Source organism: Mobula birostris, chromosome 4 (assembly GCF_030028105.1).
Source record: "Mobula birostris isolate sMobBir1 chromosome 4, sMobBir1.hap1, whole genome shotgun sequence".
NCBI classification, from domain to species: Eukaryota; Metazoa; Chordata; class Chondrichthyes; order Myliobatiformes; family Myliobatidae; genus Mobula; species Mobula birostris.
In genome coordinates, this window is record NC_092373.1 from 157576056 (window position 1) to 157600020 (window position 23965).

General features: G+C 39.8%; 2 protein-coding genes across 3 annotated transcripts in view; one reads left to right on the forward strand and one right to left on the reverse strand.

Moving 5' to 3' along the window:
* The window catches only part of rnf170 (ring finger protein 170), a 45830-nt gene extending 33782 nt beyond the window's left edge, over window positions 1-12048 (forward strand). For both annotated transcript variants that reach the window (XM_072256313.1, XM_072256314.1), the window contains exons 5-7: window positions 1555-1628; window positions 8491-8601; window positions 11294-12048. In XM_072256313.1, the coding sequence (XP_072112414.1) occupies window positions 1555-1628; window positions 8491-8601; window positions 11294-11563 (455 nt within the window). In that variant the 3' untranslated portion in view covers window positions 11564-12048. The remainder of the gene's footprint in view (window positions 1-1554; window positions 1629-8490; window positions 8602-11293) is intronic.
* A 1587-nt stretch (window positions 12049-13635) lies between these two features.
* LOC140197080 (transcription factor Jun-like) lies at window positions 13636-18392 on the reverse strand. The gene is made up of 3 exons (XM_072256997.1): window positions 18191-18392; window positions 17279-17332; window positions 13636-16285 (listed from the first exon to the last, which is right to left on the reverse strand). The coding sequence occupies exons 1-3, from the start codon at window positions 18390-18392 to the stop codon at window positions 15672-15674; spliced, it is 870 nt and encodes a 289-aa protein (XP_072113098.1). The 3' UTR covers window positions 13636-15671.
* Window positions 18393-23965: the final 5573 nt, after the last annotated feature.

A 23965-nucleotide genomic window follows, 5' to 3' on the forward strand; every position in this document is an offset into this window, starting at 1 on the left:
ACTTAAAGCACATGGTATTGGGGGTAAGGTATTGAAGTGGATGGAGAATTGGCTAGCAGACAGGAAGCAAAGAGTGGGAATAAACGGGACCTTTTCAGAATGGCAGGCAGTGACTAGTGGGGTACCGCAAGGCTCAGTGCTGGGACCCCAGTTGTTTACAATGTATATTAAAGACTTGGATGAGGGAATTAAATGCAGCATCTCCAAGTTTGCGGATGACACGAAGCTGGGTGGCAGTGTTAGCTGTGAGGAGGATGCTAAAAGGATGCAGAGTGACTTGGATAGGTTGGATGAGTGGGCAAATTCATGGCAGATGCAATTTAATGTGGATAAATGTGAAGTTATCCACTTTGGTGGCAAAAGTAGGAAAACAGATTATTATCTGAATGGTGGCCGATTAGGAAAAGGGGAGGTGCAACGAGACCTGGGTGTCATTATACACCAGTCATTGAAAGTGGGCATGCAGGTACAGCAGGCGGTGAAAAAGGCGAATGGTATGCTGGCATTTATAGCGAGACGAGTCGAGTACAGGAGCAGGGAGGTACTACTGCAGTTGTACAAGGCCTTGGTGAGACCACACCTGGAGTATTGTGTGCAGTTTTGGTCCCCTAATTTGAGGATAGACATCCTTGCCATAGAGGGAGTACAAAGAAGGTTCACCAGATTGATTCCTGGGATGGCAGGACTTTCATATGAAGAAAGACTAGATGAACTGGGCTTGTACTCGTTGGAATTTAGAAGATTGAGGGAGGATCTGATTGAAACGTATAAAATCCTAAAGGGATTGGACAGGCTAGATGCAGGAAGATTGTTCCCGATGTTGGGGAAGTCCAGAACAAGGGGTCACAGTTTGAGGATAAAGGGGAAGCCTTTTAGGACCGAGATTAGGAAAAACTTCTTCACACAGAGAGTGGTGAATCTGTGGAATTCTCTGCCACAGGAAACAGTTGAGGCCAGTTCATTGGCTATATTTAAGAGGGAGTTAGATATGGCCCTTGTGGCTATGGGGATCAGGGGGTATGGACGGAAGGCTGGGGCGGGGTTCTGAGTTGGATGATTGGCCATGATCATAATAAATGGCGGTGCAGGCTTGAAGGGCCGAATGGCCTACTCCTGCACCTATTTTCTATGTTTACTTCCTTCCCCACCCACTTAGCTTTATCTAACACTTTCTAGCTCCTTTCCTTCCCCCGCACCTTCTACTGGTTTCTTCCCCCTTCATTTCCATACATGATTAACCTGCTGAGTTCCTCCAGGGTTTTGTGTGTTCTGGATTTCCAGCATCTTTAGAATATCTTGTGTTTATGATAGTCTTTAATAGTTTGCTGCTGCTTGAAAATGGTTTTAAGGTCAATAAAAATTGATAACATTGAATCATTGGAAATGGCCCCTGAAGGCTAGAATTCAAGTTAATAAAACTTCGCACAGAAGAGGAAAACATTTGCAGGTCAAACATCATGTGACTTATTTTTATGCTAAAATAGATGATGAGAATTGGTTAAAGTAGTCACAAAACAAATTTATTTTACTATCAATCTTTTTTTTTCTCTTTAGGATCCTGCATTGTTGCATATTGGAAATATGGAACTTGGTTGGGAGCTGTAAATTGCCCCATTTGTAGGCAAATGGTAAGGTAAAAGAAGACATGGATTTTTTTTTTCAAGATCCATTCACAGGATAGAAATGTCATTGGCAAAAATAGCATTTTATCCTTTCTTTTTCAATCTTTTTATTAAGTTTCAAGATTAGTAAACTTAATAATAGTAATGATACATAGAGATCTAACAGTTAAATGTTAGAACCCCAAAGCCTAGTTCCCTCTAAGCTGTGCGCACGCGCACACGTTTTTCAACCAACGCACAAAGGAAATGAATGTGTGTACAGAAGGTTAGTTACCTAAAATGATGTAGTAGTTAATACTTATACTTATTGAAAATAATCTTTTAGCTAACTGTTTCTGTTAACTTGTTAGTCGGTTTTTCAAGTACCACAATGCTCGTCACTAATTTACGTCACCTCACATTTCCTGTTCCGGTTTGTACACTGCATCATGGCGGTAGCCATGTTTGGCGGATAGTGTTCATATCGTAAAGTTTACAAAGATCTGTTTCAAATTCTGTAGATAGCTTACTAAGTTTTTATTGGAAAAAATATTGATTCACTATGTGGAATTCAAAAGAAGCGAAGGGCATGAAGCGCAAAAGAACTGCAAATTTGTTTAAAGTTGAATGGCTTAACAAAATAGTAGAAGCTGTTACACCGAAAGCTCATGAGATCATGAACGTTCAGCTACGAGAAATATTTATGTATGATTCAGAAACTGGAGTTATCTGTTTGTATTGTTGTGATGCGAAAGTTGCGGGAGAATTTGCTAGTGGAAAGAAGTGGGATGATATTTGGAAACTTGACTTTATGAAGCATCATTTGGCAAGTAAATCGCATTTGGACGGTGTATAAAAGCTCAGGCAACAGAACCCGTCATTACCCGTTACAGGAGTGCTACACATGTTATGGTTGAGTAGATGAGCGAGAGCAAAAACGATCAAACCCAGAGATCAAAGTTGAGGTACAAGAATGGTCGGCTTTTGATTTCTCCGCAATTGCAGATTGTGACTTCACATTTAGCGATGAACAAGTTAATGCCTTATGTCTAAAATATCATGATTTTCTAGCTGAAAATATTGTAATGGTTGGACAGTTTAATGATTTCAGATTTTCCGTGCAAAAAAAAAATTAAATCCAAACCGATTTCAAACTTTGCTCAAATGGTGGCGTTTGTACTTCAAAATGAACAGTTTTGCGACCTTGCACAGTTGATGAACGTTGGGGGAACCTTTTTTGCGTCTAGTGCGGACTGTGAATGAGGTTTTAGCCTAATAGATCAACTCAAAAACAAGCTGAGAAACTGTTTAGGTGAATGTCATTTGGATATGTTAATCAGAATCAAAAACTATCGATGGGATGGAAGTTCTATTAGTCGAGATAGAGTTTACAAAGAATGGGTAAATGCCGAAGACAGGAGAGAGGAAAAATAATTGACTTAAATATGATAAAAATTAAATATCTCCAACCTGATGGCATGAACATTGACTTCTCTAACTACCGTTAATGCCCCTCCTCCCCTTCGTACCCTATCCCTTATTAATTTATGTATTTATTATTATTATGATTTTTTCTTTCCCCTTTTTTTCTCTCTTTTCTGCCTTTGTCCCTCTCACTGTAACTCCTTGCCCATCCTCTGGGCTTCCCCCCCCCCCCCTTCTTTCTCCCTAGACCTCCTGTCCCATGATCCGCTCCCTCCTCCAGCCTCATATCCCTTTTGCCAATCAACTGTCCAGCTCTTGGCTCCATCCCTTCCCCTCCTGTCTTCTCCTATCATTTCGGATCTCCCCCTCCCCCTCCCACTTTCAAATCTCTTACTATCTCTTCTTTCAGTTAGTCCTGACAAAGGGTCTCGGCCCGAAACGTCGACTGTACCTCTTCCTACAGATGCTGCCTGGCCTGCTGTGTCCACCATCATTTTTTGTGTGTGTGACTTAAATATGTATGTTATTTTGTTGTTGCTCTGTGCAGTTTTATGTCAATTATTTTGTAAACCTACATAAACTGTCCCATGTGTGCATTCAGTGCGCACATACTTTTGTCACAGGAAAAAAAATTGCACAACATAAGATTTTTGCACACACTGACTACTAAAAATTAGAGGGAACATTGCCCCAAAGTCCCCCCTCCTGCACGTAAGCAACAGCAAGCAACAATCCCCCCTTCCCCCGCTGTCAAAACAAAAGCATCGGCACCTGCCACTGAGCATTCAAGCGTGAGCAAAGCAACAGTAAAGACACAGACTTGCAGTACTCCAAAGACTACATTGTTTACCCGGCATTCGACATACTACAGGCTCTCTCTCCCTAATAAGGGGTATCTTTGTTTCACAGCGAGAGCGGAGACATAACAAACAGCTCGCTGGTTTATGATGTTAAAGGTCTGTTTTGCTTTTTTTTTTGAGCTCTGTGCCCAAAGACCTTGGGTCTCTGGGCACACAGCCATAGATCTTCCAACTCCCTTGGTGACACACGGATCTCCTGCCGTGACTCCAACTTTCGATCCGTCCGCCTCCAGAGCCCCAAGATCCTAGACCTCCAAAGGCGAGCCGAACTCTTAGGCAGAGCCCTTGGCATGCCAAACAACGGCCAGTTGTGAAACCCCAAGAGCTGGTCCCATTCCCGCAAAGAACTGTAATCAGCATGCAACTCCAGGTCAGGATCTTGAAAAGAACCCTGAAGGAGAAAAATAGAGATATTAAAAATAGAGCTGTTTCCAAAGATACAAGTGAAGGAGTTTCTGTTAGGCGCCATTAACCCTCCTAACCTCAGCCTTGAATAGCGGAGGTGGTGGTGAGTTTATCTTATTGAACTACAGCAATCTGTCTGGCAAATATACTCATTATTATTCAATGGAGAGTATTGAAAGCTTTGAATACCCCAATTGTGAATATTCCCTAGATCTTGCTGTGTCTCATCAGACTGCTTTGTTATCTGAGTAGTTTCAAACTGAGGTCATTGTGAAAAGCTCTTCCAGCTCCCATGACCATTTCTTTGTTGCCCTTTCTTCTGCTGCCTTGTTCTTTAATCTCTGCCTATACACAAAGTAGGAGGAGGACAGATAGATGACCAGATTTAGCAAAACGCAGTGGAGAGATGGAATGGTAGGCATTCTTGATGGTCGTGTAGCAGTGGTCAAGTGCATTGGGTCCTCTGGTGCTGCAAGTGATGTGCTGTTGATAGCTGTGATCATCAGTAAGTGTCCAGATGGTTGAACACCTAATGGAGGAAAGATCATTAAAGATGGATACATTTATTTATGATGCCAGAATTTTAAAACATTTAGATTTATTTATTGTACATTGAAACATGCTGTGAAATGTGTCATTTGTGTTAATAACCAACACAACTAAGGATGTGTCTGGGGCAGCGAGAAGTTTTGTTTTGTTGTTGCCAAGGAACTGGTTATGGATTTGAGGAAGGGGAGGTCGAGGGAACACGCACACCAGTCTTCACTGGGGGTCAGCTGTGAAAAAGATGAGTAATTTCAAGTTCTGACTTGTCAACACTTCTGAAGATCTATCCTGGGCTAACAAGTTGATGCAATCATGAAGGCATGCCTGTGGCTATGTTTCATTAGGAATTGGAGATTTGGTGTGTCAACAAAGACTAACAAGTTTCTACAGCTGTGCTGTGAAAATCATTCTAACAGGTTGCATCATTGTCTTGTATAGAGGGGCCAATGCACAAGATTGGTAAAAACTTCAGAGGGTTGTAACTTCAGCGAGCAAAAACATGGGCACTAGCCTCCCCAGCATTGAGGATATCTTCAAAAGGCGATACCTAAAACAAACAGCATCCATCACCCAGGATGTGCTCTTATTATTACCATCAAAGGAGGTATAGGAACCTAAAGACACACTCAGCATCTTAGGAACAACTTCTTACCCTCTGCCAACAGATTTTGGAACACTTCCTCACTATTTTTGCTCTTTTTGCAAATGATGTTTTGCAAAGGAAGCCGGTAGTTTCCTGTTTAGATGTTCCTTTGCAAACTTCTGACACTGAATTTTGTGGTGAGGCCGCAGGAAAGGTTTTTTTTTGATGACTCTTCCATGAAGGTCGTATTTGTGCAAGTGTCACTGCACGGTAGAACAGTGCACCATCAGTCTGTTAAATCTTCCTGAAGGTCTTTTGCAGTCAAATGAGAGTTTTGATTTGCCTTTCTAGAAATCCTACAAGCAGTTCTCTCGGAAAGTTTTCTTGGTCTTCCAGGCCTCAACTTGACCTCCACCATTCCTGTTAACTGCCATTTCTTAATTACATTACGAACTGAGGAAACGGCTACCTGAAAACATTTTGTTATCTTCTTATAGCCTTCTCCTGCTTTGTGGGCATCGTTTATTTTAATTTTCAGAGTGCTGGGCAGCTGCTTAGAGGAGCCCATGGCTGCTGATTGTTGGGACAAGTTTTGAGGAGTCAGAGTATTTATAAAGCTTTGAAATTTGCATAAACTGGCCTTTCCTAACAATGATTGTGAACAAGCCATAGCCCTAACAAGCTAATTAAGGTCTGAGACCTTGGTAAAAGTTATGAGAGCTCAAATCTCTTGGGGTGTCCATACCTTTGCATGGTGCTCCTTTCCTTTTTGTTCACTCTAAAATTGTACAAAACAAAAATAATACAGTAATTTTGCTTGAAATGTTGAAAGGAATGTTTCATCTTTGACTTTTGGTGATCAGATCATCTTCTACTCACTTAACTATTCACAGTTTTTGCATGCCACTGTATTTATGTTGTCAGTTATCTAATCCTGACAAAGATGATCCAAATCATTGTTTGCACCTCTTCTGTTTAACACATAATAGTAAATTTGCACTTTTATCATAGTCAGTCTATAAATATGAATATTTTCAAAACCTAAAACCCACTCGGAATATTATAACCTGTCCTTTGCTATTTGGGACACTATGCTGCTTAACTGGGACAAGAGACTTGTAGAACAGTTTCTAACTAGCATCAGTTACGCACATTTGTATGGTTGTTAGACACTATACTGTAGAACGAACACATTTAAATAGCAGCAGTTGCATGTGTTTGTGTTCAAAAAGTGATTGTTGTCATTGATAGTTGGAGAGAAATGAGCAGTCAGATAATTGAGAACTGGTTTCAAGCATTCAGGCATGGAGATGCCAGAAATGACCAGGAGTGAAAATGAAACTATTTCACTATTTCAAATTAGGCCCTATGAGGAATTTGGAGATGTCAACAATCATCTTGAATGTTTGGAAGATGCAGTCATTGAAAGCATTGTATAAAGGCAGTTCATTATTTGCACTGGGTTTGTGCTGATTTTGTTCATTTACAGTTAATCAAAGAACATGGCAGGGTATGAATCACTCCATTGATAATAATTAGGGTCTAAGTTGAGGTATTGGTGGTGTTCTTTTGTTCCGTATTTTATTTAAACAAGTAATTTGTTACTTAGTTAAACAGTAATTTGGCTTTTAACTATTTCTAATTGGGGCAGCTACTTAATTGGGCCAAAATATATTGGTCCTGATGTGTCCCAATTAACCAGAATTCACTGTATTCACAAGTTAGAGCAAAACAAAATTCAGACAACTTGTATCCAGTTCTCATTGTTTAGGTCCACATGATCCTGTTTATCTCTACTAATTTGCAGTTATGCTATGTACATCGTGCGTTTAAAGCAAATTGGCATCGTAAAGATCAAAGTACATTTAGTATCTAAGTATGTATACTATATACAGCCTTGACATTCATCTCTTTACATACATCCACAAAGAAACCCAATACTGTTAAACACCAAAATGTGCAGGAAAAAAATTATGCAAGCAATAAAACTAAGCAAATAACATCCAGAGCTGAAGTTCACGAAAGCCAGTCATCTCTGCAACCAATTCAGGGGCCCATTAGTTGCAGGCCAGAGCCTCAGTTCAGTGCAGAGACGAGTAAATCTCGCGGAGTAGCTGAACCAACCCATTCCTCACTCCAGCCCTGAACCTTTTCAATCCAGCCCAGTGATTAAATCATCCAAACCTCTGGTCATTCCTGGTCTCAGACCTAGGCTGTGCTGCTTCTATTCAACCCATATATCTGGTGTTATTCACAGATTGTGCCATTTGTTTTTTTTTAATAATTCAGACTTCATTTACATATTCATTAAAACGCTGATGCCTTTGAGTATAGTATCATTTTTGTTTACTTGTTAGGAAGACTAGCTGAACATCTTTAATGTTATATGGAATCATACTAGGTTCCTTCCTTAGTGCATCCTTTCAATGTCTTGGAAGGTATGTATACATTTCCTCCCTGCCATTTTTGGGAAGTTAAATTTGGTAACTTAGAATCTGGTTTGATTATCCTTATATTTGTACCTTTTTAATTAAATGAAGTGTAGCTTTTCAGAGTCCAGTCCAACTATACAGTATTATACAACCAGCAAGATTTTATAGGGGGAAAAAGTTGGAATGGAATAGCAGTTGAGTTGACTTTATTTCAAACTGTCTCAGAGATGCTATTGCTAGTAGATCCTCGGTAACTGATTCTTGAATACTCACTTGCATGCTTTGCATTATTTGCCATTTTAAATAACACAGCAAATAACCCCCACACACATATATAGCCAGAGTCAATCAAATGACCTCTTGTAAATCCTGAACTTCACTTAGTTCGCAGTATGAAGACATTGTATACACCGCCAGGATTCTGTTTTATTTGAAGCAAACCTCCCATCTTGATATAATCGTGAACACCGTAAGTTTAGAATTTGAAAAGACATTGTGTGTTCCAAGTAATTATATAAAGTCAAAATTTGAGTTAACTTCTGTCAGTTAAAATCAATTAATTTCTTAATTTATTTTAATATGTATGCTTTATGTACCAGGAAAAAAATCACTATTGATTTTAATTATCTTGTGAGCAGGTCACCTTGTTGTTTCCATTGTTCACAATGAATGACCAACATCCAGAGTCTATACAAGTTATTCAAGATGTAAACGATTATAACAGAAGATTTTCTGGTCAGCCCAGATCTGTAAGTATGCTAGGAAGTTATGATGTAAAACATAATGGAAAAATACATTAAAATTGGTAAACATAACAAAGAAGAAAGCTAGCTAACAATTTTTCTTCAATTTTAGATGAATATTTTATGCTTTAATAGGTCTCCACCTCTTATGCAACATATTTATGCATCTTCTCTCTTCTAAATTTCACCCTGCTTTCCAAAACACAACTTTTAAAAATCTTTCCTCTTCATATCTGGCAATGAGCATATTTAGTTATTCTGAAATCTGAAGATTCCTTCTATTTCCAATTTTATGTGGCATTCTTGGCTTTGAGATTTTTGCATGTCAGTTATTTTGGTTTTGCCTATACTGTCATACAATTATTCTGTAGTTGGCATGAACAGTATGTTATGAACCAGCCCCCTCTAACTCAGATGATCACTTTGATTAAGTCAAGTTTACTTGGATACAGTTTAACTTTTTTCACACTTAGTTGATTTTCTGCATGATCTATGCAAATGCCAATGATAATGGTATTATAGCAAGTTTAATATCAAATAAAATATCTTGAAATGTGTATCTTTCCCCAAAATAGCTATGAAAAAATAAGTGCCATAACTTGGACGAGCTAGTAATTTGCATCAGAAGTATTTATGTTTGACTGAATTCTCTTTCTCTCATTCAGTGGGAAATTATTTGCATTGTTTGTCTGTCATATTTCACAACCTTCCCTATCAACACCAGCTTGTGAAATCTTTTCCCAAATCATGGGTACTTCAATTACCTTGAACACTGGCCATTCACTGAATTGCATGCTCCAGTGATCAACCTGCTTTATCAGACTTTTTTTAGTTCTAAGTGACAGTTTGACCTCCAGAAATTAGAATAAATGCCCATTGTTTCATTCTGCCATTGCGACTAAAAAGGACAAAATCCACTCAAACATCTAATCACTTTCTTCCCTTTTTATTAATATCACTGGCCATATTTTCTCCTCTTGCCTTTATGTCCAAGCTTATACGATTCAGTTATTTTTGGAGCCAGTATAATTTGGGCAGACTCGGAGAGGGTTTGGACAAGAAAACATTCCAATTCTGGCCATAGAGTGGTAGAACAGTGACTGAGATTTATCAAAGATCTCAAGCAGGTTATTTTTAAGATATTTTCTATTGCTTAGCAATAAATGTGATCAGTTTTTCATTCTGTTAATTTCATGCATCAAACTAATTTTAACAGACTTTAAAGCTTTTGTCTGCTCATTTATTTTTATTCTTTTATATTCAGATAAGATGCAGAATTAGAGACCAGTAATGCTGTTTTATTCCAGATGTGTTCTTGCATATTTTATTTTTCAAATAGCAATCTTGGAAAACCACCACACTGTAAACAAAACACACAAAAATTGCTGGTGAACGCAGCAGGCCAGGCAGCATCTGTAGGAAGAGGTACAGTCGACGTTTCGGGCCGAGACCCTTCGTCAGGACTAACTAAAAGAAGACCTCCCCCTCCTGTCTTCTCCCATCATTTCGGATCTCCCCCTCCCACTTTCAAATCTCTTACTATCTCTTCTTTCAGTTAGTCCTGACGAAGGGTCTCGGCCCAAAACGTCGACTGTACCTCTTCCTACAGATGCTGCCTGGCCTGCTGTGTTCACCAGCAATTTTTATGTGTGTTGTTTGAAATTCCAGCATCTGCAGATTTCCTTGTGTTTGCGACTGTAAACAAAAAAATGTTGGTTAAAAATTCTTTCGTGCAAATCATTTGGGATAATGAAACAAGGGTTTCCCTAGCAAATTCTGCATCTCAAGCTGATTTAACTAAGAGAAGCATTTGATATTTCCTATCAGAGACCCTCCTTTAGATCTCCAACTTGAAGCATTAAATGTTTCTCTTCCCCCAAGTGCTGCCTGACCAACTGAATGTTTACAGTATTTTCTGTTATTTCAGATTTATTTTCTGAAATTTTATTTGCAACTGGAGCTCATTTATTTTGACTAATTATTGTTAGCATTGTTACTTTGAATGAGACTACAATACCAACCACCTTTTAGTTTTGTATCCCATCCTGGCCAAACTCCATCCTCCCCAGCCACAACACTTTTGAATCACCAGTCATTACCTGGAAGGAGGCACTACAGGGTAAAGTATTGTTCGACTTCTGTTGTGAAGTTCTATAGACTTTGCTTATTAAATCCTTGTTTAATTATTCAAAAATGATTAGGCAATAGTTCTGAAGAATTTGTAACCACTGTTCTTCCACATTCTTGTCCCTGCTACAGCTACACTCCACCCACTCAAAAGTTTTATTTTTACTTTCCTGTTAATATATTTTAATGGTTAACCCATTCCACTTGGCAAGTCCTTTGAACTTCTTAACCTTTCAACTCAAAGCATACTTTAGCTCTTTGAATGTTTACTTGATAGTTTTAAACCAAATTTACATAAAATTTAATAAGAAAAACTTTCAGGCAAATAGTTTAAAAGTAGTTGCCTTGCGCAGTCCAGTCAGTTTTAAACAGATGGTTTAATTCCATTCAATATCATCAAGTTATAAATGGAAAAATTAATATTTAGATTTTCTTATGGTAGATTCTCTCATTTGTAGGAGCTTTGAGCTATTATTTCATATTCTTGCATGATTGTTGACTTGCACAAAAAGTATCATCTTTGCACATTACTTGTAACATTTTAAAAATGAGTAATTATATTTTGTTGCAGCTTATGGATCGCATAATGGATCTACCCACGCTACTGCGTCATGCCTTCACAGAACTGTTTTCCATCAGTGGTCTTTTCTGGATGTTTCGAATACGAATTTTCCTTTGCCTGGCTGGTGCCTTGTTTTACTTAGCGTCACCACTGGACTTTATTCCTGAGGCTTTCTTTGGAATTCTAGGATTTCTGGATGACCTTTTTGTTATTTTTCTACTTCTCATCTATATTTCCATAATGTATCGGGAGGCAGTGACTCAAAGATTAAATAGATGAAATGTTCCTATTAAAATGATTGCAACTAAATTAAAATGCATGTTTTTCTGTAAAGGACTTGTTACTTCTGATGAGCAGGTTATTCTGTTGCAAACTAATGCAAGTCTAATTGAAATAGCTAAGGAAATATGAAGCTATTATACTAAATGGAATCATTGAGAACTGGAGATCATTGAGATATAATTAAGGTGTCAATTTGGGGCCTATAGTCATTTTTTGTTAGTGTGAAATTTGGTTACATGAAAATTCAATTAGTAGGAAATTGTAGTTAGATTTCTTGTTTTCACCTTGTATATTAAAACAAGAGAATTGAATACCTATTGTATGTACAGTTAGGAATTTTAATATTAAAGCAATAGCCATTATTGTAAATAGCTGTGTGTTTTTGTACCTGTTTTCTACAAAGTTTTATTTTTATTAGATACTGTTGCAATAATTGTGGATTTCAGCCATGTAACAAACTGAACAATTTGCTTATTAAAAATATTATTGATTTGTACTTAATTAAATCACCAGTCTTTCTCTAGAAAGCACTATTTTCATAACCTAATCCTCAAGAATAAAGATATGCATGCATTGGAGATGCTTAACTGTGAAACAGTTGAAAGATGGGGTCGTTATGGAGATTGAAATGAGAAAGGGTATAATAGTGTGCTGAATTTAGGGTATTATTTACTTCATAATGGATATTAAGAGTTGGAGAACTAAGCTTTTAAGATAAAGATGGTAAATTGATTTATTATTCTAACATGAAATGTAATGAAAAACTTGTCTTGCATGCATCCTTTACAAGTCATTGACATTACATTGAAGTACAAAGTAAATGCAGTAAATGCAGGATGATGTTACAGTACTGAAGTGCAGTGTAGGGAGACAGCTCAAAGCCACAATGAGGTAGGTTAAGAGGACAAGAGTCCATCTTATGTTACTAGGGGACCATTCAATAATGTTCCAACAGCTGGATCGAAGCTGACTTTGAGCCTGGTTGTATGTGCTTTCAGGCTTCTGTATCTTGTGTCCAATGGGAGGGCAGGAAAGAGTACAGGTTAGCAAAGTATTTAATTATGCTAACAACAGGAATTCTGCAGATGCTGGAAATTCAAGCAACACACATCAAAGTTGCTATTTAATTATGCTGGCTGCTTTGCTGTGGCAGCAAGGAGTATAAAGAGTTCATTGAAAAGAGGCTGTGTTCTGTGATGTGCTGTGTTCACAACTCTTCAGTTTCTTAACGGCCAGAGCAATTGCCAAACCTAGCTGTGTCATAGCTATTGGAAAAGTTGTGTCATGAGTTGCATCTTCTCCCTGCCCCTGGGTTATACCAAGAGTTACCTCTTCTTTCCTCCTCCTCCCCCCTCCCCCCAGGGTAAAGGAGTCTAAAACTAGAGGGCCTTCCTGTCTTTGGCCCATATTCCCCAAACAATTCCTATCCAGAGCTTACTTTACCTACTGTTTTTCTCCAGCAGACTGAGCTTAGTATAGCTTCTATTTGTTGATTCCCTTGTTTAATGTCATTAGGTTATTTTCTCTACCAATTGGTACTACCTTACTCTACCTTCCTGAACATAACTAATAAATGTAGGGACCTAATCTTACAAATTGCAGTAATGATTAGTTTCTGCTATTAATATTTAGCTTTGAATTGGAAAAAGAGCTCAATCCAGATAGCAATGAAGCCTTGGCAAGACTTCCAAAGACAATGTACAGTAATATCTGAGCAAAGCTACAGTTCCTCTGGTCTTCAGAATTCAAAACTCCTCTAATCTCTCCCAGCTCCAGGATTCCATCCCCAAGCAACTCATGTTTTAGCTGTACCTTTTCCTATCTGGTGCACTGTGTTCAAAAGTCAGTATAGTTTCCACATCCTTGGAGAAACTGGTGTACCGAGCACCTTTGTCCAGGCTTTAGGATCAACTTTAATATTTCCTAGTGTAACAAGGACTAATGCAAGTGTCTCATTTGTAAAAACTCAAATTTCACAATTCTGCCTGTATCATTATATTAAGTCCTATATCTGTAACTTTTAGTTCTATTTTCTCCATTAATACAGCTTGACCTGACTTGTGCTATTTAATTTTATTTTTATTTCAGATTTGCACCTCTACAATTTTACATTTTATTCACATGCAGGACATAAGCTTTAGAATAGGAAAACATTTCAGCACATATTAAAATGTCTCAAAAAAAGATAGTCGGCAAATACCAGAAATGTTCTGTAAAATATTAGAAATTCATATTATAGATGGTATAGAAACACCCTTGCACTTCGTTAAAGATTTTGTGCAAATTTCCAATAGTTATAAATTCCTTGGCAAGTACTGTTAATAAAAACTACTTTGCCATAATTAGAAATGTTAATGCAAGTAAAATAATGCAAAGAAAAATTATTTAGTAAAACTATTTATTAGAATTTACCAGATATCAAGTCTTTCTTTTGCCTTTCCAAATGTTAATCTGATGACTGGGAGACTGGTGCATAGTTTAAGTAGGCAAAATAAGCAATGATACCTGCCCTTATGCTTTTTCATATCACTGATACACATTTTTTCCTCAAAGGCAACAGCTTTCAATAGATTCAGTTAAATGATTGAAGTTGTAAGTAAACACCAATAGCCAGGCATTTAGGTTTTTCTTGAAGTAGCAAATACCACCCTTGAACAAATAAGTATCATAAAGGTTATGCATGTACAACAGCTGAAGCAAGGATAACTACAGAAAGAACCTGCATCTCTATAGCACCTTTCACAATCACAGGATGTGTGTTCTTTCTTTGCACAAGTACTATGAAAATATATCAAAATTAAATGAAACATGCAGCAAATTCCAACAAATAATGAAATAAATAACCAAGTCATTAGTTTTAAATGTTGACAGGGAAATGGTGAAATCCACCCAATTTGCATAGTATCCACAAAATGTCAAGGCACAATGCAGAAAGAGCTTTGTATCTCAATCCTCGAACAGAAGGTGATGAACCTTTGAGAGCATATGCCCAAATTGACAATCTTTTGAAAAATCCCCTTGTGTACCTTGGTAATTTTGAGCAGGGATTATTTAATGAATTAATAATTTTAGACTTTAAGGAACAAGGATGAATCTTGTTCCTTATTTATGTGGATTCATTGTTAACTTTGTGAAAATGTCTCACTAGCTTTCAGGTTGTAAAAAAAATGATTCACTGCTTCATTTTGCAGAAGAGGTTAATTGTTATATATTGTTTTATTATGGGTGATGTTTATAGAATCAAGGAGCAGCACTACTTTTGATGCATGCCATCTTGGGCATATAGGTTCACCAGCTCTGCTTTAGACGATGCGGGCTTCATAAGGACTTTTAAATCATGTATCAATACTGTGGTTGAAGCCTCAGCCTAGAACAAGAGGCAATCAAACCACATCTAATACCAAGAAATAGATGCGTTCTATAAGAAATGTGGTTGTTCTCCGAACATCACAGAGCTGAATGGTCCTGTTTGAGCAACGTACCATTTTAACACCAATCAGCAGCATACAGTACTTACAGATGCAACACTCCTCTAATATACTTCAGCCAAAACAAATGGAAACAATATTTAAGTTCTTAAAGCATAAAGTATCACAAATAAGTTGAGCATCTAAAATTTTAATGAGCAATAAACCATAATGCAATTATTTACCACAATTAAAACATATCATCCAGTGTATTTAATATGATATCAAACTTTTGTGATTTGCACAAAAATACAGCATATCAAAACTATTCTTAAAAAACATTATAAATCCTTAAACTTAAGCCTTCTGGATTTGCCACTTAGAACAAAATTAAAACTAATTCTTTCACTTTAAATAAACAGCATAAACCTTCCTTTAAACTGCAAAAAAATAAGTTTACACAAACTTTCAGAAAACAGATTAAATGTTTCTACTAGGCTTTCATGAGTCATCAACAGGAGGTACATTGGATGGCAGATATTCTTTTCATTTTTCCTTCAAGATTTGAAGTTGCTTCCCATTGCATTTCTGCAGAATAACTTATTATATTTAGCAGCTTACTGGAAATGCAAGTCAAGATGAACACCCAATTCAGCAATTCTCCACAGAACTAAATTTTTGACCAGACTATACTTATATTAAATGCTGCCATTTTCCTCTGGCTTTAGGAGGCTAGAGGATGCAAGAACCACCTGACATCCATTATTGAGATGATTCATTACTTTATGTTTGAGGTGTACCACTTGCTCACGTAAGACACTTGCTGTTGAGGTCAATTCAAAGTTCTCTGATTTTAGGGTCTTTACTTTATCTTCAAGTCTTGCAATTCTCTCTAACTTCCTTCTTCGACAATTTGATGCTGCAATGCGATTTCTCTGTCTCTTCTTTTCAGCTTTGATATGCTGTGCCCCATCTTCTAATGGGGAAAGTGGTGGAGATTCACTCATTGGGCCTACTTCTGGCACTGTCTGGGGCTCTTCTTGATACTTTGGACACATAAACTGTGCCAAGGCTGAGAAGTGATGCTGTGCTGGTGCTGGGCCAGCATAGGGTACATGGCTAGTGGGATAACTTTCAGAACCTGCATTGAGCAGGCCTGAATTATAGTTGCCAAGGTTTGTATAGACAGGGAAATCTGCTTTCGACTGGGCTAAATGCAGACTTCCATGATAAACTGAAGTGGAGGAATGGGCTGGACATGGGGCTCCTGCCAGGACCAGGTGTTGGTTCTGTTTGGTCAAATCCTGCAATGCTTTAAAGACAGAAAAATTAAAGTTATCAGATTATTCACTATAAGATATAGATACTTTAATGCTAGACATTCAGTCCACATGCCAACTTCTTCAAAAATCCATCCAATTAGTCTCTAAGTTATCCTTTTATCCCAATAAACTTAATTTAAAAAACTGGATTTGTGTACCCATTCATATTGAAGAGAACAAATTATAACCTTATAGGTCTGAGGTATGTGCCTCACAGCACCTAGGCACAGAATCCCAAACATTCACAATTCCTTCCATTCAATAAGATAATCTCTATATACCATAAGAAAATCTATTAACTATTTTAAGCATTTTCATCTCAAATTTCTTTACTGAAGACTGTTAAAGCATACTCCACATTTTATGTAATTATTATTCTGGTAAGACCCGGCTGGTGGTGTAGTGGCATCAGTGCCGGACTTCAGGATGAAAGGTCCCGAGTTCGAATCCAGCCGGCTCCCCTGCACGCTTTCCATCCGTGCTGGGTTACGAGCTGATGATCTCTTTGGAAACTCACCCGGCAGAAGGCAATGGCAAACCACTGCTGTAACTTGCCTCGTACGCGGTTCCCAGAGAGACATGGAGGGAAATAGTCCGCTAACCAGAGAAACTCCGGATGCGACGTATCTTTCCTTTTTTATTATTCTGGTGAATATCCATTGCATTAGAACTAAATGCAATTGCTATACAATTTCAAGGTTTCATAATCCTATGACAGACAAATTTCAACATTTTATATACTGTTCACCAGTTTAGCAGCATCTTCACAAGGACCTCTAAAATACCCCAGCACTCCATGCTTCTCACAACATATTTTCTATATTTTTACTTCAGGCCCATACTGATGATCTCACACTGTCCAAAAGAATTCCATCCACCAGTCTCTTAATGCCATATTAACTTAGCCATATCATCCTTACAACTCCCACATGTAATGTGGTCCCACTGGTCATTCAAATGCGTTATTAGTTATGAAGACTCACAATAAGGATGTGGATTTTCAATCTCATCTCTGCTTCCCAGCAAGAATCTTCTACCTGCAAATTGTAATACGTAAAATTTAGAAATCAAATCCATTAAGGTATTTGGGTGAAACTGCAAGTTTAAATTGAGAGAAAAGTACTGGTTAGAAATGCAAAGGTGAGCAGCGAGGTGCAAAAATCGTTCACACGTTCATCAACGCCTTAAATAGCAACTTCAAACTATCTCATGGTCTGACCTGGTCAAGTATAAGGAATACTTGGGTGATTATAAATAAAAATGAAATGAAATTTAAAGTGAAACGTTCGGAAGCCGGCGCAAAAGACGATACAACCGATATAAAGCAACCCAAAATGCTGGAAGAACTCAGGTCAGGCATCATCTATGGAAAAGAGTAAACAGTCGACAATTCGGGCCGGGACCCTTCATCAGTTCTCCCCTTAATTTCCTATGCGTAACAAGGCAGAGAGTTTAAGTCTTTTGATAATGAGAGTCAACAGTACTACCCTAGGGGATAAAACATTAACAACGTTTATCTTGCCACAAATGCTACCCGACCCGGTGTTTCCAAAATGTTGTGTCCCATGCTCCTAACGCTGAACTGCCGCTTCGATCCACGCACCACTTTAAAGCACACCTGATGGTCTCCCATGTGCAGCCAGCCTCAGTGGTCCTTTAAACCACACATGAAGCGATTATGCCGGGACGACTGGCAATGTAAAGCAGGCAGGGAGTGGGAACTACCGCAGAGTATGAGAGGAGCAGCAGTAGCAAACAGGCGATGGACATGTGAGCTGCAGTACTCCGAATTCCGACATGGGGCCCGTTCCTGAGCATCAGTCCCCGAATGCCTTCGACGTCCCAGGCCCAGTACCTAAACCTTCTCCATCCGCTGAGCCCGAAGCCGCTCTCACCTTTCACAAGTGGATGGACAAGGCCCTCGGGCTCCCGCCTGGTAACGGGCCTGTCGGCCTGGGAAACGGATTCCGGCGAGGGCAGCGTGAGCAGAGCGGAATCAGAGCCGCCGCTGGTGCTGCCGCCACCACCACCACCACCACCACCACCCGCCACCGCCTCCTGCGACTGCCGCCGATTCGTCGCACCTTTCTTGTCCATCGGCGTCGTCTCCAGGTGTCTGGAGCTCACCGTCTCGTCGCGATAAAAAGGAGCTGCCATCTGAAGTCAGGAACTCGCTGCCAGTCCCGAACTTCGCGTGGCGTGACGCGACGCCGCTCGCTGACGCACTTCATCGCTCTTCTTAAGCGCTTAACGTCACAACGTCCCCATGGCAACCAGGCCCCCTCCCCTTCCCCCAGTCTTCGTAATCCTGGACTGGGGAAATTTGAATTGAGGTGGCGCACTTCAGGACCTTACAGCACGCACAATATGCTGGTGGAACTCAGCCGGTCGGGCAGCTTCTATGGTGGGATATAAACAGTCGACGTTTCGGACCGAAACCTTTGATCAGGACTGGAAAGGAAGATGGCAGAATCCAGAATAATGGGTTAGGGGACGGGAAAGCGCAAGCTGGCAGGTGATAAGTAGGTAGTGGGGTGAGGGTGAGGTGGAGTGAAAACAGGAAATGACATGCAACCAGCTATGCCCGCTTTTTTGTCGACTACGTGAAACAGTCTACATTGCAAACCTACACCGCTGCCCAATTCGTTCTGTCCCGCATTGAGGACTGCATAGTGCTGCTTCCTGTGCCCACGCCGAGTTATCAGTGCGATCTTCGCCCGCATCTCCAACATTTCCCACACGTCTGCTCTCACCCCCATAGATCCCAACATAACAGGGATGTGGCACTCCTCGTCCTCCCAGCCTCCGCACCCAATACATCATATTCCGTAACTTTCATCTTCTCCAGTGGGAACCCAAATTCAGGCAGATCTTCCCCTCCCCTCTCTGTTGTCCACCGAGATCGCTTTCTCCCTGGTTCCCTTGTCTGTTAGTCCCTCCCTACCAATCATTCTCCAGACACTTCTCCCTACAACCACGTTGTTACACGTCCTAAATTCAGGTTGGTGGGGCAACACCTCATATGCCGTCTAGGTAGTCTCCAGCCCCTTGGTATGAACATAGAATTCTCCAACTTCCGGTAATTTCCTCCCCATCCCTTCCCCTATCCCTATTTCACTCTGCCCCCTCCCCCAACTGCCTATCACCTCCCTCATGGTTCCACCTCCTTCTACTACCCATTGTTTTCCCCTATTCCTTCTTCACCTTTCCTGCCTATCACCTCCCTGCTTCCCCTACCCCACCCTTTATCTTTCACCTGGAACCTACCAGCCTTCTCCTTCCCACCCTCCCCCCACCTTCTTTATAGGGGCCCTGCCCCCTCCCTCTTCTGTTCTGATGAAGGGTTCCGGCCCGGAACATTGACGTGGAACATTGACGTGGCCCGTGGAACGTTTCCACGGATGCTGCCCGACCTGCTGAGTTTTTCCAGTGTGTTGCGAGTGTTGCTTTGACCCCAGCATCTGCAGAGTATTTTGTGTTTACACTTGTCCTTACACCTCCTTCCTCACCACCATTCAGGAACTTAACAGTCCTTCCAGTTGAGGCAATTCCAGTTAAGTCCATCGGTGTACTTGGTGCAGTGCAGTTACCCTTTCTCTTTCACCTCTCCCATCCTCAAGATCTGATAAGAGAGGAATCAGAATCAGGTTTATTATCACTGGCATGTGATGTGAAGTTTGTTAATGGATCATTGGAGAAAGGGAAGGAGGAGCGGCACCCGGGGGAAGTGATAGAGAGATGACGAGAAGACTCAAGAGGCCAGAGTGGGGAAATGAAGCAGAGGGAGGGGAAAGAAATTGCTAGAAGTTGGAGAAATGAATGTTCATGCCATCAGCTTGGAGGCTATCTAGACAGAAAATGAGTGCTGTTCCTCCAACCTAAGAGTAGTCTTATCATGGCAGAAGAGGAGGCCATGGAACGACACATCGGAACAGGAATGAGGATAGGAATTGAAATGATTGGCCACCAGGAAATTCCACTTTTTGCAGATGGAGCTCAGGTGATCGGTCCCCCAATCTGTCAGGTCTAATGGCAGGGTATAATCTTCGCTCAGTTTGTCAAGGCAAGTGTCAGAGAGAGGTCATCTGTACTGTGCTACTTCAAGATTCCCTTTGTGAAAGTGGAATATCTGTTGTTATTGTTTTTATATAGACAAGAGCAAACAAAAATTCTACTGATTCTACGATCAGTCCAACCAAACAAGTTTTTACCTACAATAATATTTACTGGTGCTTCAATGAGAAGAATATACATGCTGAGAGCTGATGAGGGAGTTTCATTTCAACATTACTGGTGTCTGCTATCTTAACACCACATGCAGAACTGGATTTTTCTGTATGATAACAAGGAAGGTTTCAAACCAAATGACACTGCCATCATAAACACCAATTCTTCATCTCTATTCCGCTTCAAACCATTTGCTATTGAAAATAAAAGAATGTCCCTATGTTTTCCTAATCACCCTTCTATCCAACATTTAAGTTCATCCAAAGTTCTACTGCCTATATCCTAATTCATACACATTCCATTCCATTGGTCTGAATGTGTTTACTAACCAATCCAGAAATGTTTTAAATTTAAAATACACCACCTGGGATTTAAATCCTTTACAGTCTCATCCTTATCCCTGACCCTCTCCAATTCTGGCTAATTGTGCATCTACAATTTACAATGCTCTATCCATTCAACTGCTGAACCCTCAAACTACAGTACTGTGCAACCTTAGGACATAAATATAGCTAGGGTGCTGAAGACTTGCAGAGTCTGGTATTTTTCCAATGTGGAGCAAAAGAGTGAGTTTGTAAATCTGGCAGAAGCAAAGGGAATGGCAAGGTGGAGCGCTGGGAGCGGTGCAGGACAAGTGGCAGAAGACTGCCAGTGGCAGGGGTGCAGACATACGCAGCCATAAGACACCAGGCAAGGTAATTGGATTCCAAACAAATGGTTTATTGATCATTGTAGAGTGTCTCTCTAGTGCTTCCAATTCCCTTCCCTCTCTCTTCCCCTTTACCCAACCACGGTTTACAATATATATTAATGATTTGGATGAGGAATTTACAATATATATTAATGATTTGGATGAGGGAATTAAATGCAGCATCTCCAAGTTTGCGGATGACACGAGCTGGGCGGCAGTGTTAGCTGTGAGGAGGATGCTAAGAGGATGCAGGGTGACTTGGATAGGTTAGGTGAGTGGACAAATTCATGGCAGATGCAATTTAATGTGGATAAATGTGAAGTTATCCACTTTGGTGGCAAAAACAGGAAAACAGATTATTATCTGAATGGTGGCCGATTAGGAAAAGGGGAGGTGCAATGAGCCCTGGGTGTCATTATACACCAGTCATTGAAAGTGGGCAGGCAGGTACAGCAGGTGGTGAAAAAGGCGAATGGTATGCAGACATTTATAGCAAGAGGATTCGAGTACAGAAGCAGGGAGGTACTACTGCAGTTGTACAAGTCCTTGGTGAGACCATACCTGGAGTATTGTGTGCAGTTTTGGTCCCCTAATCTGAGGAAAGACATCCTTGCCATAGAGGGAGTATAAAGAAGGTTCACCAGATTGATTCCTGGGATGGCAGGACTTTCATATGATGGCAGGACTTTCATATGATGAAAGACTGGATGAACTGGGCTTGTACTCGTTGGAATTTAGAAGATTGAGGAGGGATCTGATTGAAACGTATAAAATTCTAAAGGGATTGGATAGGCTAGATGCAGGAAGATTGTTCCCGATGTTGGGGAAGTCCAGAACGAGAGGTCACAGTTTGAGGATAAAGGGGAAGCCTTTTATGACCGAGATTAGGAAAAACTTCTTCACACAGAGAGTGGTGAATCTGTGGAATTCTCTGCCACAGGAAACAGTTGAGGCCAGTTCATTGGCTATATTTAAGAGGGAGTTAGATATGGCCCTTGTGGCTAAAGGGATCAGAGGGTATGGAGGGAAGGGTGGTACAGGGTTCTGAGTTGGATGATCAGCCATGATCATACTGAATGGCGATGCAGGCTCGAAGGGCCGAATGGCCTACTCCTGCACCCATTTTCTATGTTTCTATGATCCCCTCTCCCTGGCCCCTTCCTATACTCAGTTCACAATATCAGAATAAGGTTTATTATCACTCCCATAGATCATGAAATTTGTTTTATTTTGCAGTAGCAGTACAGTACAATACATAAAATTACTAAAGTACTGTACAAAAGTCTTAGGCACCCTAGCTATATATACAGAGTATATACTTTGATAATCAATTTACTTTTAACTTTGAACTTTTACCTAGTATCTCTGGGACATTCCCAATCACTCACCATTGAAAGAGATTTTTGGAGTTTGTTGGGAAATAAAACAGCAAACAAATAAATTTGCAAATACAAAATCTGAAATAAAAGCAAAAGAGTTCAGCCAGTCAAACACCATCACTGGAAAGAGGAAACCAGTCAACGTTGTGGGTCAATGCCCTTCCCTTTTGAAATGTCTTTGCAGCTGTGATGTAGGATGTTAGTTTTGCGTGCAGCAAGTTCCCCTAAGATGACTTAATATAAGGAAATACCCCAAAGCTGGTGAAGAAATAAATAGAGTGAACTGATTATCTTTCTTCAGACATAAATTTTAAGGAGAACTAAGATGTACAGTGTTACTTTTCCTGATTTTATTGAGTTCTGATGTTTTGAGATTTGACAGCACACTGCTCAATGTGTGTCAAGACATGTGATCAAAGAAGTTCACGTTAAAAGAGTTCCTTTAAAGGGGAAGGCAGAATGGGTTATTTGTTTGGGTTCCTCTTGCACTTTATCATATGCTGTTATTTAGCAAACATGAGATAAGGAGGAAAACCAATTTAAAACATTGAAGTTAGTGTTTAATAACTTGTCTTTAATTGATCACATGACAAGAGGGAATATCAGCCTTAAATTAACATCTCATACTAATATACTGTCTATATGCAACAGTTCAGGGAGCAAATTCCAGGACTGCAGCTCCTCCAGCTGTGAATCATCTGCATCAGCAATTTGGCTGAGGGGAAATCAAATGTCATATTTACAACTTTGCTGATGATGCAAAACTAAACAGGTTTATGAGTAATGAAGAAAACAAAGACACTTTAAAACAACATACCATTTACCTTCCAAATCGCTTACAATATGCAGTTTTATTAAGACATTTATTACAGGCAAGTATAGGTGTAAAGTATCTTATTTCCATTATATTGGCCCTTGGTGAGGCTGCACCCAGAGCATTGTTTACAGTTGTTTTCTTTACCCAAGAAAAAATATATTTGCCTTAGAACAAGTGCAGGGAACATTCACTGGACCCATTCCATTAAAAATTAAAATAAATTCTTCCATGACTTGACAAGCTGCATGTGGGCAAGGTGTTTCTGCTGGTTTAGTGGTAAGAGGCCATGATGTCCATATTAGAGTAGGCCATTCAGGACTGAAATTAGGAGAAATTTATTCAAGGAACAGGTGGTGACTCCATGGAGTTCCCTATCCCAGAGGGCTGGTGAAGGTCAGTTGTTGAGATCATTCAAAACAAAGTTGAGTAGAATTCTGGACATTCAAGGACTATGAAAGAAAATGTTTTTCAGGTAGATGACCTGCCATGATATTGAATGGTAGAGCAGGCTCAAATAGTAAGATGAAGGGCTAACTATTAATCATGGGGCAACTGG

What these genes read in the sequence shown, in the direction of transcription:
- LOC140197080 (XM_072256997.1), bottom strand. Translation starts at nt 18,392, where the DNA reads ATGGACAAGAAAGGTGCGACGAATCGGCGGCAGTCGCAGGAGGCGGTG. An exon ending in TGTCCATCCACTTGTGAAAG is followed by an intron (nt 17,333 to 18,190) that starts GTGAGAGCGGCT and finishes TACAATTTGCAG; the next exon opens with GTAGAAGATTCTTGCTGGGA. An exon ending in TGAAAATCCACATCCTTATT is followed by an intron (nt 16,286 to 17,278) that starts GTGAGTCTTCAT and finishes CTGTCTTTAAAG; the next exon opens with CATTGCAGGATTTGACCAAA.